The following is a 16831-nucleotide window of genomic DNA, read 5'->3' as shown; positions in this document are numbered from 1 at the left end:
AAAACCCGCTTGCTCATCTCAAAGACCTGTCTGTAAACCTCCCATTGACTTTTACAGCTCATTATTGTAAATAGTAACCCTTGGCAGCGGTATGTTTGTAGACATGTCTTTATATTGTGTTTTGAGAATATGCAGAGAGAAGAATAAGGTGGTTGTGTCATTACTGTTGTTGATTTTATACCTTTCAGTGTCCCTTGCAGTGTCCCTTGCAGTGTCCCTTGCAAGTTTCTGTCCCACAGTCTTTTTGTGGGACGCTGGAGGGGATGGCTGATGTTTTACGTGCTCCTAACCAACTGTGCTATTTTGTTAATTTTTTCGCGTTGTTTGTAACTTTAAAAAAAAACTTATTTTGTACATAATGTTGCTGCTACCATCTCTTATGACAGAAAATAACTTCAGGACATAAGAACAGAGATTACTCACCCCGAACTGGAAGAATCCTTTTTCTTTAACGAGTCCGACAGGAAGGATAAACTGCTTTCTCAGGAACGGGCCCAAATCCCTGTCATTTGTGTGAAGAAAAGACGGAGGAGATTGGGCTGCCTTCCCGAGAATTCGTGGGCTGAATAAACTCCCACTGTCATCCGTTCTATTGGCCAACGTGCAATCATTGAAAAATAAAATGGATGACCTACGATCAAGATTATACTACTTACGGAACATTAAAAACTGTAATATCTTATGTTTCACTAAGTCGTGACTGAACAACGACATGGATAATATAGAGTTGGCGGGATTTTCTGGGGACAGACAAGGACAGACAAGCTACGTCTGGTAAGATGAGGGGTCTGTTTGTCAATAACAGCTGGTGCGCAATTAAGAAGTCTTGAGGTATTGCTCGCCTGAGTACCTTATGATAAGCTTTGGACCACACTATCTACCAAGAGAGTTCTCATCTATATTATTAGTAGCAGTCTATTTACCACCACAAACCGATGCTGGCACTAAGACTGTACTCAACCAGCTGTATAAGGGCATAAGCAAACAAGAAAATGCTCATCCAGAAGTGGCACTCCTAGTGGCCGGGGAAATTAATGCAGGAAAACTCTAGACCACGTTTTCTCCACACACAGATGCATACAAAGCTCTCCCCCGCCCTCCATTTGGCAAATCTGACCATAATTATATCCTCCTGATTCCTGCTTACAAGCAAAAACGAAAGCAGGAAGTACCAGTGACTCGCTCAAAACGGAAGCTGCCAGATGACGCAGATGCTACGCTACAGGACTGTTTTGCTTGCACAGACTGGAATATGTTCCTCAATTCATCAAATGGCATTGAGGAGTATACCACCTCAGTCATCAGCTTCATCAATAAGTGCATCAACGACGTCGTCCCCACAGTGACCGTACGTACATATCCCAACCAGAAGTCATGGATTACAGGCAACATCCGCATCGAGCTAAAGGCTAGAGCTGTCGCTTTCAAGGAGTGGGACACTAATCCAGACGCTTCTAAGAATTCCTGCTATGCCCTCAGACGAACCGTCAAACAAGCAAAGCGTCAATACAGGATTAAGATTGAATCCTAGTACACCAGCTCTGACGCTCGTCGGATGTGGCAGGGCTTGAAAACTATTATGGAATACCAAGGGAAGTCCACCTCCCTCTGAAACTGGATCCTGGACCTCCTGACGGGCCGCCCCCAGGTGGCAAGAGTAGGGGTAGGCAACAACATGTCTGCTATGCTGATCCTCAACACTGGGGCCCCTCAGGGAACTGTGCTTAGTCCCCTCCTGTACTCCCTGTTCACCCACGACTGCATGGCCAAATGCGACTCCAACACCATCATTAAGTTTGCTGACAATACAACAGTGATATGCCTGATCACCAACAATGATAAGACAGTCTATAGGGAGGAGATCAGAGACCTGGCAGTGTGGTAAAGGGACAACAACTTCTGTCTCAATGTGAGCAAGACAAAGGAGCTGATTGTGGACTACAGGAGAAGGTGGGCCGAGCTGGCCCCATTTTAACATCGACGGGGCTGTAGTGTAGCGAGTTCAGAGTTTCAAGTTCCTTGGTGTCCACATCACCAACTAACTATCATGGTCCAAACACACCAAGACAGTCGTGAAGAGGGCACGACAACACCATTTCCCCCTCAGGAGACTGAAAAGATTTGGCATGGATCCCCAGATCCTCAAAAAGTTCTACAGCTGCACCATCGAGAGCATCCTGACCGGTTGCATCACCGCCTGGTATGGTAACTGCTCGGCATAAGACCATAAGGCGCTACAGAGGGTAGTGCGTACGGCCCAGTACATCACTGGGGCCAAGCTTCCTGCCATCCAGGACCTGTATACTAGGCGGTGTCAGAGGAAAGCCCAAAAAATTGTCAAAGACCTCAGTCTCCCAAGTCATAGACTGTTTTCTTTGCTACTGCACGACAAACGGTACCGGAGTGCCAAGTCTAGGACCAAAAGGCTCCTTAACAGCTTCTACCCCCAAGCCATAAGACTACTGTACAATTATTCAAATGGCCACCGGATTATTTACATTGACATTTACATTGACATTTACATTTACCCCCTCCCCCTCCATTTGTTTTTTACACTGCTGCTACTGGCTGTTTATTATCTATGCATAGTACCTTCACCCCTTCCTACATGTACAAATTACCTTGACTAACCTGTACCCCCACACATTGACTCGGTACCGGTACCCCCTGTATATAGCCTCGTTATCGTTATTTATTGTGTTACTTTTTAATTATTTTTTACTTTATTTTATTTGGTAAATATTTTCTTAACTCTTTCTTGAACTGCGCTGTTGGTTAAGGGTTTGTAAGTAAGCATTTCACGGTAAGGTCTACACGTTGTATTCGGCGCATGTGACAAATAAAGTTTGATTTGATTCGTTCCAAGGTGTGTCCCATGCTCGTGTACTGAAAATGCAGCCGCTTTGGGGTATATTTCAGCAGGGCACTATGGAAGGACTCCACTAACCTGAGTTTTACAGCGAGAAAGGGTAAAAAGAGAAAAGGGGTAGACTAAATTGATTACGTGGTCTGGATGGTACTCTGTGGTCCTCAGGCTACCTCTAATCACATGTAACATCATAACACAAACCCATACAAACACTTAGCTTCACTTTGTGCAGAGCTAGAGGCTGGAAGCACATGCTGGTGGAATCAGGTTCTGTACCACCTACAACAAAATACACAACAATTCACAATTCAACCACAGCATTAATTGTATTGATCTATGACACTGGCTAGCTTAGAACACCTAACATAGACATTTTAAAATGATCAGCTACCTAGCTAGCATCACTACATTGGCAGCAAGATTGCTAACCAGCCGAGAACCAACTTACCAACCATAGACGATTTATGCACATTGTTGCACATCATTGCTACCAACATACAAACAGAGAAGTGAGTAAGCTATATCAGCAATTACACTTTTAGTAACAGAATGTTTTCCAGGAAAGAGTGGAATGTATGGCCAACAGATTGAGCTACTGTTATTGCTAAAGTTAGCTAGCTTACATTAGTTAAAGATAAAATGAACTAACAAACATGTTTACTTTGCTGAAGGTAGCTAGCTACCAGTCTAGCAGTGACTACCATGGCATAGATTCAATTGATTGGCAGTGTGTATCCAAAAGATAGCTATACGAGTTAGCTAATGGCTTTCAGAGTTCAATACAGGACTTTAGCTAGCTAACTTAGTCCAGATAGGCTAGTAAGCTAGCTAACATTAGGTTACCTCTAATCAAGAATCTTCTGTTTTGTGAAGGAAAAAATGGTATAGCGTTACTGCTCAGCTGGCGTCGAAATAGATTACTCATCAGTTCAGCCTGTAAGCATCATTCTTGATAGTTGCAAGCCACTGGCAGCATCAGGGTAAATCTCCAGGATTACTTCCTTTGAAGTAAACAACGCAACCAAAAATCTAGTTTGTGGGCATGTCCGATCTACCTAGCGCTCCCCCCCACCCCAAACTTACCTCGCAACCTTTAACCCCCTAACCCTGACCCTGACCCTAACTCTAACCAGAAACACCCTAGAAAGAGCCCTTTCCTTGTGGGACCTGCATAATGTCCCCAATTGTTATGTCTGGTCCCCAAAAGTATTGTTAAACATGTCCACACACACACACACACGCAGATACCTCTTCCTGATGGGTGGCTTTGCAGTAGCTCCACAAACTAGAGTACTGCATTGCTGCTGACCCCACAGAAGGATTACAGGATAAGTCGCCACTTTCCGCCCCATGCCCCACACTAAAGGACACTACGGTAAACTCTAAAGTCATACGGACACAAAATGGTCAACCAGCGGGCCAACTGTTCGGCCATTCTCATGCATGGCCTCTCTCTGACCGCCACCATACTCCATGAGTCAGCCTTCAAGACAGAAAGAGAGAGAGAGAGAGAGGAGGAGGAGAAGGGAGAGAGACATACAGAAACCAGTGAGAGTAGAGACTGAAAGCAAACCTGCCACCAACAGAGACTCCTGTCAATGATATGTGATCCTGTCTGTCTTAGTATTATCCATCCACATAGTCACGATCCCCTCTCTCTTACGCACACACACACACGCATTGATACACAACTGTACATGTGTGAAATAGGACAAATATACACAGCCACCCAAATTATTATTATTATTATCTTACACCCGCTAACACAGCTGTTGAATTACATCATGACACATCTCTCCAATCACAAGAACAATCAGATGCCCTGATGACTAATGCTCACTAATAAGTTGGTGGAGTGGGTTCGTGACAGTCTATGTGTACCAGATAGGCTACTTGTAATGCTATTTATACAGTATGCTCTAACACAGAACACCAGAGCGACAGAGACCTGTTCTGAATGGATGGTGAGTGGGCAAACTTAAGTTCAGCATAAAGGCCTGTACACAGACAAAGAGAATGATCATACAGCATGGACTTGCTAAAGGAAACAGCCGGAGTTTCATAGTCTCCACCAAAAGTTACAAATTTGCACCATTCTCACATAGACACATTCCACATTCTTTTATGTGATGTTTTGTTTTTATTTGTTTAAAATCATGATTTTTTTTATTGCAAATGGGGCTCCAGCATTTTAGCTAGTTATTTACGGGACATGGAATGCATTGCAATATAATAGAGAACATTATAAACATTGGACTGGGTACTGTTTGTAAACCCTGCTATAAACACAGGGAGAAAAGAAAAGAGGGAGAGAGAGTGGAAGAGAGGGAGAGAGAAGGGGGGGGGGGATATGAAAACAGAGAGAGAGGAGATGTTGAATGAGAGGTGTATCTCTCCCTCTTCCCCTCTTTATTTTCAGAGCAACATGCTCACAGCCACAATGAATCCATCAGTATCTGACAGGGCTAGTCATCCGAGACGATGGAAGTCAAACGCAAGCCCACAAGATCTGCCTTTAAACGCAATGTTTTACCAACAAACTTTCCCTGCCTGGAACACATTAAGGCCCAAATAAATGTCCTGGGGCCGGGGAGGGGGAGGGGGGGGGGGGGTATAGGGTGTGCGTGTTACATTTGCTAGGCTGTGGGAAGGGGTTGCGTGCCGTCAGCAGTGGAAAGCAGAAAAGGCATAAATGTGAAATGGTGTGGGGTTTTTTTGTTTAATTTTTTCTGGGTTGGCAACGTAATTATTGCGTGATGGTAATGGCTGACAGATTGACTGGCTGAGCTGGGATCCATCGAGGTGTAAAACTCAAGCGGACCTGCTCCACCAAACACATATACACACACACACACAAACTTGAACACTCAGGTTAGGACGGTATCTGGTCACATTCTTTTAAGACTCCATGTGCAGTAGGCTTGGTTGGGCCTAATCAGGGGTTAATGACACACCCATGGGAGCTCGTCCGACCTTTGACTCGGGCTAATGTAGCCTCTGAAGCTGGAGGGGTGAGGGGTGGTAGGGGTGCTGGTTACGGATCCAGTGGGGGAGAAACTTGTTCACACGTGAACCTGACCTCTCTCTTTCTCCCCACAAACAAAGACACACAGCTGACCCAGACAAATTGTGTACCTGCATGTCCACACTTTGTGGCCACTGGCCCTTTTTTACGGAGATTCAATCTGACAAACAAAAGGTCTGTGGACTTTACTTCTGCAACATAAAATATTTCAAATGATTCATCTTGAGTTGACAGAATAGAGACAAAGATGATCATAGCTAGTGATACCAGAGGTATGGAGATCCTGTATGCTTGACTGGACAGGCGTTCAAGCAGTCGCAAAATGCCAAGATGATCTCGAAGAGATTCCATCCATCCACTCGGAGAGCTTGTCTAGTGGGTTTGTGTAAAACAGGTTATAAAAGATGTTGCATATCAGAGACAAATAGACAGGACTCCTGTGATCTCTTTGTTGGTATAATGTAACTCTGCCAACCACACGCATCATCCACACACACTTAAAAAAGGCGACTGGGATTCATTCCACACAATGTAACTCTGGAGGCTGAACACCTTATACTGGAAAAATGTACTGTTAAGGACCGTTCCACACTCTACTTATGTAACCATAATCTTCAACTCCATTACTATGTAATTGCTAGGTAATTATGCCAAATTAAATGCTGTTTTTTATAGTAATTAAAGCATAAAGGACCCTAGTATAAGAGCTGCTGGAATGCTAAGTCCTAATGATATATCAGCGAAATAAAGGGCGTCAACAACCCCATACTGATTTTCATTGCTGCTCCTGTCCCTCCTTTCTATTCTCCTAAATTATGTCCCGCTAACCCTCTAACCCCATGTCTTGCCCCCATAACCCCCATCTAGCCCCCTGACTCTGACTTTCAAGGTGGTGAAAGCCACCCCATAAACCCTACTCTGTTCCAGGCATGCTGAGTGTGATGATTGGCTCTGAGTTATGGTGCCTTTGTCCTGGCTCAGGCCAAGACCAGACAAAGGGTTAATATAGGGCCCAACATTCCTGATCACAGCTAACTGAAGGGAGGAGAGGTGGCCATCTTATAGTTACTTAAGACATTGAACAGGATCTTAATAAGCACTTACAAATGTGTTAAATATTTTACGAATTGGAAGATGTACACAATTGTGCACAATTTTCGGGGACCAGTTTTGACTCGTGAGCGAGCACTACTTTCAAAACGAATCGGCTGAAATTATACAAAACCTTTATAACGCATCGTAAAGTAACACCTGGTGTCCAGATGTACACACCTACTAAAAGAACCTGGCAGGGGGTCCAGAGGAACTGTGTTACTGAGGTCGGCTGACTCTCCAGGGATTTGTCTTCGACATAAATACTGGCAGACCAGCCAGACAAATGCAGATATCTGGTTACATTATCGCAGCTCTCACGGCGAAAGCAAACAAACGGAGGAAGACGTATGCTATTATCTCATGCTATGCACGATTTGTTGCAGTAGCTCAGGACATTTTTTAAAGCAAAAGTCTCTTTTCCACTGGAGGTTGTGCGTTTTCCCACTGTGAGAAATACATACGTTAAATAAACTACATGGTCCAGCTTTGGAAAACTACTCAAGTCTTTTCATGAAAACCACCAACAAACACCATAGTGTCAGTGGGCTGTTTCTTACAGGAAAGACATAATACAGAGTGTCTGCTCTCTGCCAGAACCCTGCCATACCTTTTAGAACCAGCCTGTCCTTGGACAGAATACCCACTATTTCCTTCTACAGACACACTGCCACCGCAACGTGTGTAGACTTAACTGTGAAATGATTGGTTATACTGTAAGCCCTTTCCCAATGATGTAGAGAGAGAGAAACAAATCATAAAAAGGAAAATAGTAACACAAGAGGAATAAAATACACAAGAATATAGCTAAAGTTTTTTCAGAAAGTATTCACACTCCTTGACTTTTTCCACATTTTATTGTGTTACAGCCTGAATATAAAATGGTTAAACTTTTGATTCGTTGTCACTGGCCTACACACATTACCCCATAATGTCAAAGTGGAATGATGTTTTTTATTTTTTATAAATGAATTTAAAAAATGAAAAACCAAAATGTCTTCAGTCAATATTCAACCCCTTTGTTATGGCAAGCTTAAATAAGTTATGGAGTAGAAATGTGCTTAACAAGTCGCATAATAAGTTGCAGGGACACATTCTGTGTTAACAGTGTTTAACATGATTTTTGAATGACTGCCTCATCTCTATACCCCACACACAATTATCTGTAAGGTTCTTCAGTCGTGCAGTGAATTTCAAACACAGATTCTGCTTGAAAATCTATGGTAAGACCTGAAAATGGTTGTATCGTAATTATCAACAACCAATTTGACAGAGCTTGAATCATTTTGAAAAGAATAATGGAGAAATGTTGCATAATCCAGATGTGGAAAGCTCTTAGAGACTTACCAAGAAAGACTCAAAGCTGTAATCACTGCCAAAGGTGCTTCTACAAAGTATCGACTCAGGGGTGTGAATATTTATGTAAATTAGATACTTCTGTATTTCATTTTCAATACATTTGCAAAAATGTCAAGAAACATGTTTTCACTTTGTCATTATGAGGTATTCCCGTCAGGAAGTCCATGATCCAGTTACAGAGGGAAGTGTTCAGTCCCAGGGTCCCCATCTTGGTGATGAGCTTGGCGAGGACTGTGGTGTTGAACGCTGAGCTGCAGTCTATGAACAGCATTCTCACATAGGTATTTCCCCTCTTGTCCAGGTGGGAGAGGGCACTGTGAAGTGCAATTAAGATTGCGTCATCTGTGAATCTGTTGGGGCGGTATGCACATTGGAGTGGGTCCAGGGTGTCTGGGATGATGATGTTGATGTGTGTCATGACCAACCTTTCAAAGCACTTCATAATTACAGATTAGTGATTCGTTGAAGTTTAAAACCCCCTAGAGTCTATTGACACAACGGTGCGTCAATCTAAGTAACATAATAAAAAAATCCCCATCAAGATCCGTCAATTTAAGGTAGAGATATTTCTGCATGGGCTGTGTCTCAATCCACCACATCTGTCTATGTTGCCCTTCCACATCTGCAGTGGAAAGTGGCAGAGCTACAGCTCTGTTTGTCAGACCAAGAGACATCCCGAAAATCGGTCTTCTCGCGAAAACGTCCGTAGCATTCGAACCCGATTCAAGACCAAATAGAGGATGGCGAGACCAAGTCAAGACCGGGAGGTGGACAAGGGGTACAAGACAGAGTCAAGACCGAGACCAGCAAAATGCGAGTCCAATTCAAGACCATGATTGTAATTTTGTCAAATCACCACCATAGTCCAAAATGTCCAGTATTTCTGTGTTCATATTTCAGAACAATGTATGGATTCTTTAGGCATTCAGAATAGTGAAAAAATGCATGCTGAGGGAAAATTATTACTAACCCAAACACAGTGGGGAACAATGGGCCTTCTATGCCATCAGAGAAGAGCTAAGGATTTATAAAATAATGATTATAATAATAATCATAATAATAGCTAAACTATTAATTTAAGTGTTCAGATTTTTTTCAGTTTTTGTTGGAAAGGAAAGGGTTAAAAAAACATGAGCTGGATTTCAGAATAATAGTTTGTGTGGAGGTGCTGACTAACGGCGAATAAACTATCAAAATAAAGAAAGCCGCACACTCCATGTATAATCTCCCAGCAATTAAATGGGTATTTACCAACGTTTCGGCATCACTGTGCCTTCCTCAGGGTAATGTCATGAAAGGGTTAACAATGAAGAGAAAAAATATCCAATCAGGATTTTTCTTTGCTGGTCTCTGGGGTGATAAATCTAGCGCGCTAAGTCAGCCATTGGCTAAGCCCTCAGAAGCTAGATAAAGGCGTCTGCCGTTCAACTGTATTAGGGCAACATTTTGGAGTGACAGTGGAATCAACCAATCACATTGACTTATTGAGTGGGACCGTTTTCACAAAAACATATGGAAACTTCTGCCTTCTTGAAGGCCAAACTGTTAGGCTCCCAAGTGGCGCAGTGGTCTAAGGCACTGCATCTCAGTGCAAGAGGTGTCACTACAGTCCCTGGTTCAAATCCTGGCTGTATCACATCCGTCCATGATTGGGAGTCCCATACGGCGGTGTACAATTGGCCCAGTGTCGCCTGGTTTTGGCCGGAGTAGGCCATAACTGTAAATACGAATTTGTTCGTAACTGACTTGCGTAGTTAAATAAAGCTTACATTAAAAAATACATATAAATCACTGCGCAATAGCGAGAAGTAGTTTTCCCACGGTCTAGCTAGCTAGCTTTTGTTGTCGGCTAGTTACCAGCAGCTGCAGCAGGTGTTATCAAAGAGGATGTTGTTGCCAATTTGTTAGCTTCTCCCTTTTCAAGAACAACTTTCAACAAGAAGTGAAGTTTCAAATTATCATCATTTGGTGAGTGTGATACATTGTAACATTTACAGTGGAACTGACAGGATTTTAGCAACATAATCTTATTAAAATCTGTTCATATACACCCCCAGGAAGAATATGACACTTTAAAAAAATCTGACAAGCGACCACCTAGATATGGTCATTTTCACGTTTGATAAATTCTTGGAATGTTTAGGAATTACGTATACTAAGGCATTTGTGAAAATTCTATATCAATATAGAGTGGGAAATTGACCGTGCATTTGGAGAAGTAATAGAAACTGCAGTAAATAAAACCTAATAAAAACATCTGTCTTGTCCAGGACCGGAGTCTCCACAGACCGGTGCGCTATAGCCAATCCGAGCTACAGTAGGCTTTTATACAAGCCATTTGCCACATGGGCCTGCCATCATTCACTTGCAACTGGACTGTGTGTTTACAGGCAATTGCAACTTTAGAATATTAGAATGTTATTTGCCAAACGCCCCGAAATACACCTGAATGGATTTCTGCAAATATGTAAACACCACGAGAGTCCTCTTACATTTTGGGAACTTTACAGTCCTATTGATCAAACAACCATGAAAATGTAGTCTCTGTCCCTCAGTTATGCACATCACAACAACAAGATCAACAACTAATGCTAGCGAGAGCAAGATGAGTTACAATCTAACAAGGGAACATTAGATAAACGCTCTCAAAAGTTGTCCGATCTTAAAGCAAGCGCATCTACTCACGACCACAGCCATAAACACAGTCCAGTTCAAAATAAATGGCACAGATCCATATAGATCTGTGTAGAGTACAGGAGTTATGCACATTAGAATCCTACTCTGGTGCGTTTTGCCCAGAACAAAATCTCTTGCATATTTTGTTTTGTTTCGGTATGTTGCATTGAAAGTGGCTAATATTACGTTGATTCGATCACAATTGCCACAGTAATTGGGAAACGTTGATAGTGTTAACTGGGAAAACTCTAGAAAGTTGAGTAAAGTTCAATCTTGTGCTTCTCTCCATGAGCCCTGCCTAAAATGAGGACATCTGTACTCTCTATCGAAGTAAATACCTAGGCTTTACTATGGGCTCTGGGCGAAAGTAGTGCACTATATCTGAAATAGGGTGCCATTTGGGACACAGCCATGTAAAAGCCCACGACACTCAACCATATCAGGAAAGAGAGAAGGACGGAGAGATTATAGTTCAGATCCAAAAAGGCAGTGTCCTACCTGGGGCTGCCTGCATTTCCACCAGTCCCCCGGCTGCAATCAGGGCCTCCATGATCTTCACATGGTGCTCTGGGTTTACGTCCGCACTGCAGGGAGAGGTACAGGCAGGGTCTGAGGTCAAATGAAGGGACAGATATGTCACGAGTTCAAGCATGAGGAGAACACGGTCACGGATGTAGATATGAGAGAATGTCATTCTTCCTATAACCATAAAAGCCATACGTATGGTTGAACTGCAGTAGCAACTGGAACCAATTGGCTTCTTCTAGAAAGAGTATCTTGGTCATGAACCAGGTCACATGAGTGAAGGAGGAAAAGGAGGAGGTGGGGGATTTTGAGGGGAAAAGGCCCAGGTCACACCATGGGATGGTAAGCTAATGCCTCTGGCAGACAGACTCCTCTGGTTCTCCTCTCTCTACCGCCTCCGCCGTCTCTCTCTATTGGATTTTGCCTGGTACAGAGAAAGTGTTAATTTACTTATGTATTTTCTATAATTCAAGTCCTGTGATGGATACATATGTGACCTCTCTCTCTGAGGAAGCTGATGACCTCTCTCTCTCTGAGGAAGCTGATGACCTCTCTCTCTCTGAGGAAGCTGATGACCTCTCTCTCTCTCTATCTCTGAGGAAGCTGATGATCTCTCTCTCTCTGAGGAAGCTGATGACCTCTCTCTCTGAGGAAGCTGATGACCTCTCTCTCTCTCTCTGAGGAAGCTGATGACCTCTCTCTCTCTGAGGAAGCTGATGATCTCTCTCTCTCTGAGGAAGCTGATGACCTCTCTCTCTCTCTATCTCTGAGGAAGCTGATGATCTCTCTCTCTCTGAGGAAGCTGATGACCTCTCTCTCTGAGGAAGCTGATGACCTCTCTCTCTCTCTCTCTCTCTCTGAGGAAGCTGATGACCTCTCTCTCTCTCTCTCTCTCTCTGAGGAAGCTGATGACCTCTCTCTCTCTCTCTGAGGAAGCTGATGACCTCTCTCTCTGAGGAAGCTGATGACCTCTCTCTCTGAGGAAGCTGATGACCTCTCTCTCTGAGGAAGCTGATGACCTCTCTCTCTGAGGAAGCTGATGACCTCTCTCTCTGAGGAAGCTGATGACCTCTCTCTCTGAGGAAGCTGATGACCTCTCTCTCTGAGGAAGCTGATGACCTCTCTCTCTGAGGAAGCTGATGACCTCTCTCTCTGAGGAAGCTGATGACCTCTCTCTCTGAGGAAGCTGATGACCTCTCTCTCTCTGAGGAAGCTGATGACCTCTCTCTCTCTCTCTGAGGAAGCTGATGACCTCTCTCTCTCTCTCTCTGAGGAAGCTGATGACCTCTCTCTCTCTCTCTGAGGAAGCTGATGACCTCTCTCTCTCTCTCTGAGGAAGCTGATGACCTCTCTCTCTCTCTCTGAGGAAGCTGATGACCTCTCTCTATTTTTGCCTCCCGTGCGGTGCTCTCCCTACAGGAGTTTGACAGGCCACAACTCTGACATGAACTACAAGTGCCGAAGAGCGAGATGATGTCATGGTTACGCTATGGTTACTATGTACAGCAAACTAGATGGTGATATTTGCATGCAAACAACACTAAACTCACTATTCACAGCACCCTGCAGATGACTGGATTACATTTTCATCTTCCTTCCACAGTTAATCTGATTTCAACAACTATTGATCTTGAACTACTTCTATGACCTATTATTACTTTACACTCTATAATCTCTGTTGTCAGAATTCTCTGCCTGGCCTAGAGCTAAAGGGTTAACCCGTTGAGCATGCTGTTTATGTTTCACCTACACTGCAAAAGCTCACTGGGAGAATTGCTCTGTGAATTGCTCCTGAATCAGTGAGGAAAGTCTGTTTCTGCCTTCTCTTTACACACAAAACTGGAATGAGATCACAGTCAATGAGGCAGAACCTGTGATATTTATGTAGCCGTTCCCCTCCTCCCTCACCAGGAGGAGTGAGCGTGCTAGATTATCCCAGAATACATTGCTCTCCCTGGCCCGTCACTCCGTTGTGTTGTTGATATAAACTTGACCCATGGTGTTTCAGCCCTCTGACCATAACCACCAGAGAACCAGATGGAGGCCAACCTAAGTCTATTTGTCTGACCTTTACTGGGGAGTTTAGTATGTCTCAGTCTCTTGTAGTGCACTACCTTTTACCGTTTGGTACTCAGACGTAAACTCATTGGATAGAAAGTAGATAGGAACGGCAGGGCAGGGAGGAAGTCTTCCTAATACTTTTGACCATTTCAGCGTACGATTTACAATGACAAGATGTTAACATTACCACCGAGCCAAATATTACTGCATACCTTTCCCTTTAGTAAACGCAGCTCTATCAGTTCATGCCCAAAGGCCTACAAGTGCACAGGGAATTCTAAACTTCCTCTTCTTCCTCTAAAATAGACTTGAGAGTGTACATGAAGAGGATAGGAACAGTATCACTATCCAATGGTCACTATCACTATCAACAACAACAGCAACATGAAAACATAATTGAAGCTGCTGGCTAGCATGTTTTTATCTTAAAGCTCCAGGGTAACATGCTTTGTTTACATTTTCATTCGTTGACTGTAGCTGCAAGCCACATGTCAGTATACAGTATACCTGAGAATATAACATGCATAAGACCCATTTTTAAAATGTTTCCTATACATGTCGACAGTACACTCTTAGAAAAAAGGGTTCCAAAAGGGTTCTTCGGGCTGTCCCCTTAGGAGAACCCTTTGAATAACCCCTTTTGGTTCCAGGTAGAACCCTTTGTGGAAATTGATCGACATGAAAATGGTTCTACCTGGAACCCAAAAGGGTTCTTAAAAGGCTTCTTCTATGGGGGCAGCCAAAGAACCCGTTTAGGTTCTATATAGCACCTGTCTATCTAAGAGTTCAGCCAGCCACACCATTTCATCAGTGCACCAATCAGTCTTACCTGAAGTGGGAGTGTTTGAAGATGGTCTCACTGAAGACCTGGGCTAGAAGCCTGGGGCTGGCCTGGTTCTGAGCTTCACTCTGGGCCACCTTGACCAGGTGTCTGGTGAGGTGCACCAGGAGCTGGTGGTTGGCCTGGGGCACGCTGGGGGACTCCAGGATCCTCTTCAGCTTCTCGCCACAGTCCTCCACGCTCTGAGTTTCTGGAGTAAGAAGACAGAGAAGGGAGAATAAGTACAAGTGTGTATTGTATTTGTATTTGTGTATGTGTGTGTGTGTGTGTGTGTGTGGTGTGTGTGTGGTGTGTGTTGGGACAGTGAGCCAGGCACTAGTAACATAACACACACATACTCGGTTCTTTGAATATTTGAGAGACATACTGGGAGATTTGAATAAAAATTCTAGCCTCCCCAACTGCTGCACTGCTGTCTAGCATAGCAACATGTAGTCCATACATACATGGATTTTGCTCTGATGGGACAAGTTATAAAGACCATGTCTTCTGTGTCCGTGGATGTTAGTAAAAGCAGCTAACACAGCAGGAGTCTGGCTGGCCTGGGATCAGGCTCAGCTCCTTTGTGTGTTGTCACAGCTCAGACAATAATGTTTGGAGAGGAGCAGACATATTGATGCTCTCACCACAGGTCTTCTCTTCATTCTGCAAACAAGATGACATCTGTGCCTCTCCCCTGCTCTGTCTAGGCAGCTAAGGCTTCTTTCAAGGAAGCCACATAGCTACTATCTATTCTAGATTCACTTCTGTAGTCTCCTTAACGATGTTTTGTGACAAGCCTTGATTTGATGCTGTTCCCAAGGAGAAACCATCCATAACAACAACTCTGTACATAAGAACTCACACAGTATGCCCACTGGGCAAAAACAAGCTGAAATAACATTGTTTCCGTCATTTCAACCCCAAAATGAAATGTGATGACGTTGAATCAACGTGGAAAACTAATTGGATTTGAAAAAAGTCACCAGCGTAAGGGAATTTGTGACTCGTTTCAGGAAATTAGGCGTATGTTGCGCGTGACTACTTTTATCAAAATGCGTTTTTTTGGGCAGAAATGCCTTCTGGAACATGTGAAATTTCATGTGCCTTAATGACAAACTTGTATGCCATCTGTACAAATTAAATTGTTAAATCACGAGCATAGTTTGTTTAGCCACGGAAAAAGTCAGCAGCCTTCCCGCTAGCCATGATTGGCTGACATAGTGAGTGGGCTGGACATGCCGCGAGATGAGTTTGGATTGGTCTGCCATGTAGCACGCCTCTGTCTATAACATGAGCTGATCAGTATGTGTAGGTAGTCCTTTCTAACGTGGCTTTTTTGAAAGATATCACGTAGTAGAACTGTATAGGTGTTGCTCTCCACTTTCTGGAGGACCGAGTTTTGAAATCAGTGGAATTAGAGTATGATAGTTAAGGAGATGGATACAATTCTGAGTTTGATTGCAAATATGCAGACGGAGTCAAAAAGATAACATAGAAGGCTGTTGTATAAAACACCTGTCTCCGGATTACATCTTCAAACTAAGAGCAACCATGGCATCCGTGACAGAGAGGAAGAAGCGTGCTTCCATGTATACAGGTAAGATTTAGCTATCTAAATACTCCACTATTCAAGCAACTATTTCAATCGAATGTTTATGAAGTCCCTGTGACAACTGTTGATATCCAGAGCGAATATACCAGCTATGCCTATCTACTCCGATTTCAGAGCACTTTCGTCTGAGTGTGCCAGAGCGCAGAATAACTGACGAATTTACGAACGCTCAACACCCATTGAATATGGCCGGTGTCAGTACCCGTTGGCAAAAAAGCGTAATTAAATTAAATTGCTGCCAGCAGCACAGTTGCAGTCACCAACGCTCTGGATAACATCAAAACAGCCTAACCAGCTCTGCTAGGGTGAATAAAATGGTCCAAGTGAGCTGTTCTCTCATGTGTCTGGAAGTAGCTAGCAAGCTAGCAAACGTTAGCCAGTTAGCTTGGTGCTTGACTGCTGCTGTTAGGTCAGAATGCTCGGATCAACCCTACTCCTCCGCCAGAGTGCTCTGAACGCTCCGAGAGCGAAACGCTCTGAATTTACGAATGGACAATCTGACAATGCTCTGAGGTTACTGAACGACCAGAGCACACTCTGGCACTCCAGATTTCATTTACGAACATACCCATAGTGTATAAGTATATCTTTGGTTGTTTAGTACATAGCCTCACATGTGAATCCTTAAAGAGATGGGTGGGGCTAAAGCTTAAGAGGGTGTGAACGCTGCTGAATGGGTGTAGACAGAGGGGCTCTCCAATAGTAGTACCAAAATATTGAAAGGCCATTTTCTCTAAAGTGAGGTTACTTTCAAAGCAAAATTACTTTCCCAATGTTCCTCAACTTTAG

At 43.6% G+C, this 16831-nt stretch overlaps 1 protein-coding gene across 1 annotated transcript in view; it reads right to left on the bottom strand.

Annotated features, from left to right (window-relative positions):
• LOC129855545 (phosphatidylinositol 3-kinase regulatory subunit gamma) overlaps positions 1-16831 on the bottom strand; it is a 329335-nt gene that overhangs the window by 164562 nt on the left and 147942 nt on the right. Inside the window, exons 6-7 of the mRNA XM_055923320.1 lie at positions 14437-14638; positions 11520-11605 (exon numbers count right to left, since the gene is read on the bottom strand). Of these exons, the coding sequence (XP_055779295.1) occupies positions 11520-11605; positions 14437-14638 (288 nt within the window). The remainder of the gene's footprint in view (positions 1-11519; positions 11606-14436; positions 14639-16831) is intronic.

This window comes from Salvelinus fontinalis, chromosome 5 (genome assembly GCF_029448725.1).
Source record: "Salvelinus fontinalis isolate EN_2023a chromosome 5, ASM2944872v1, whole genome shotgun sequence".
NCBI classification, from domain to species: Eukaryota; Metazoa; Chordata; class Actinopteri; order Salmoniformes; family Salmonidae; genus Salvelinus; species Salvelinus fontinalis.
Note: the sequence above shows the minus strand (reverse complement) of the source record. Positions and strands in the feature narration are given on the sequence as shown.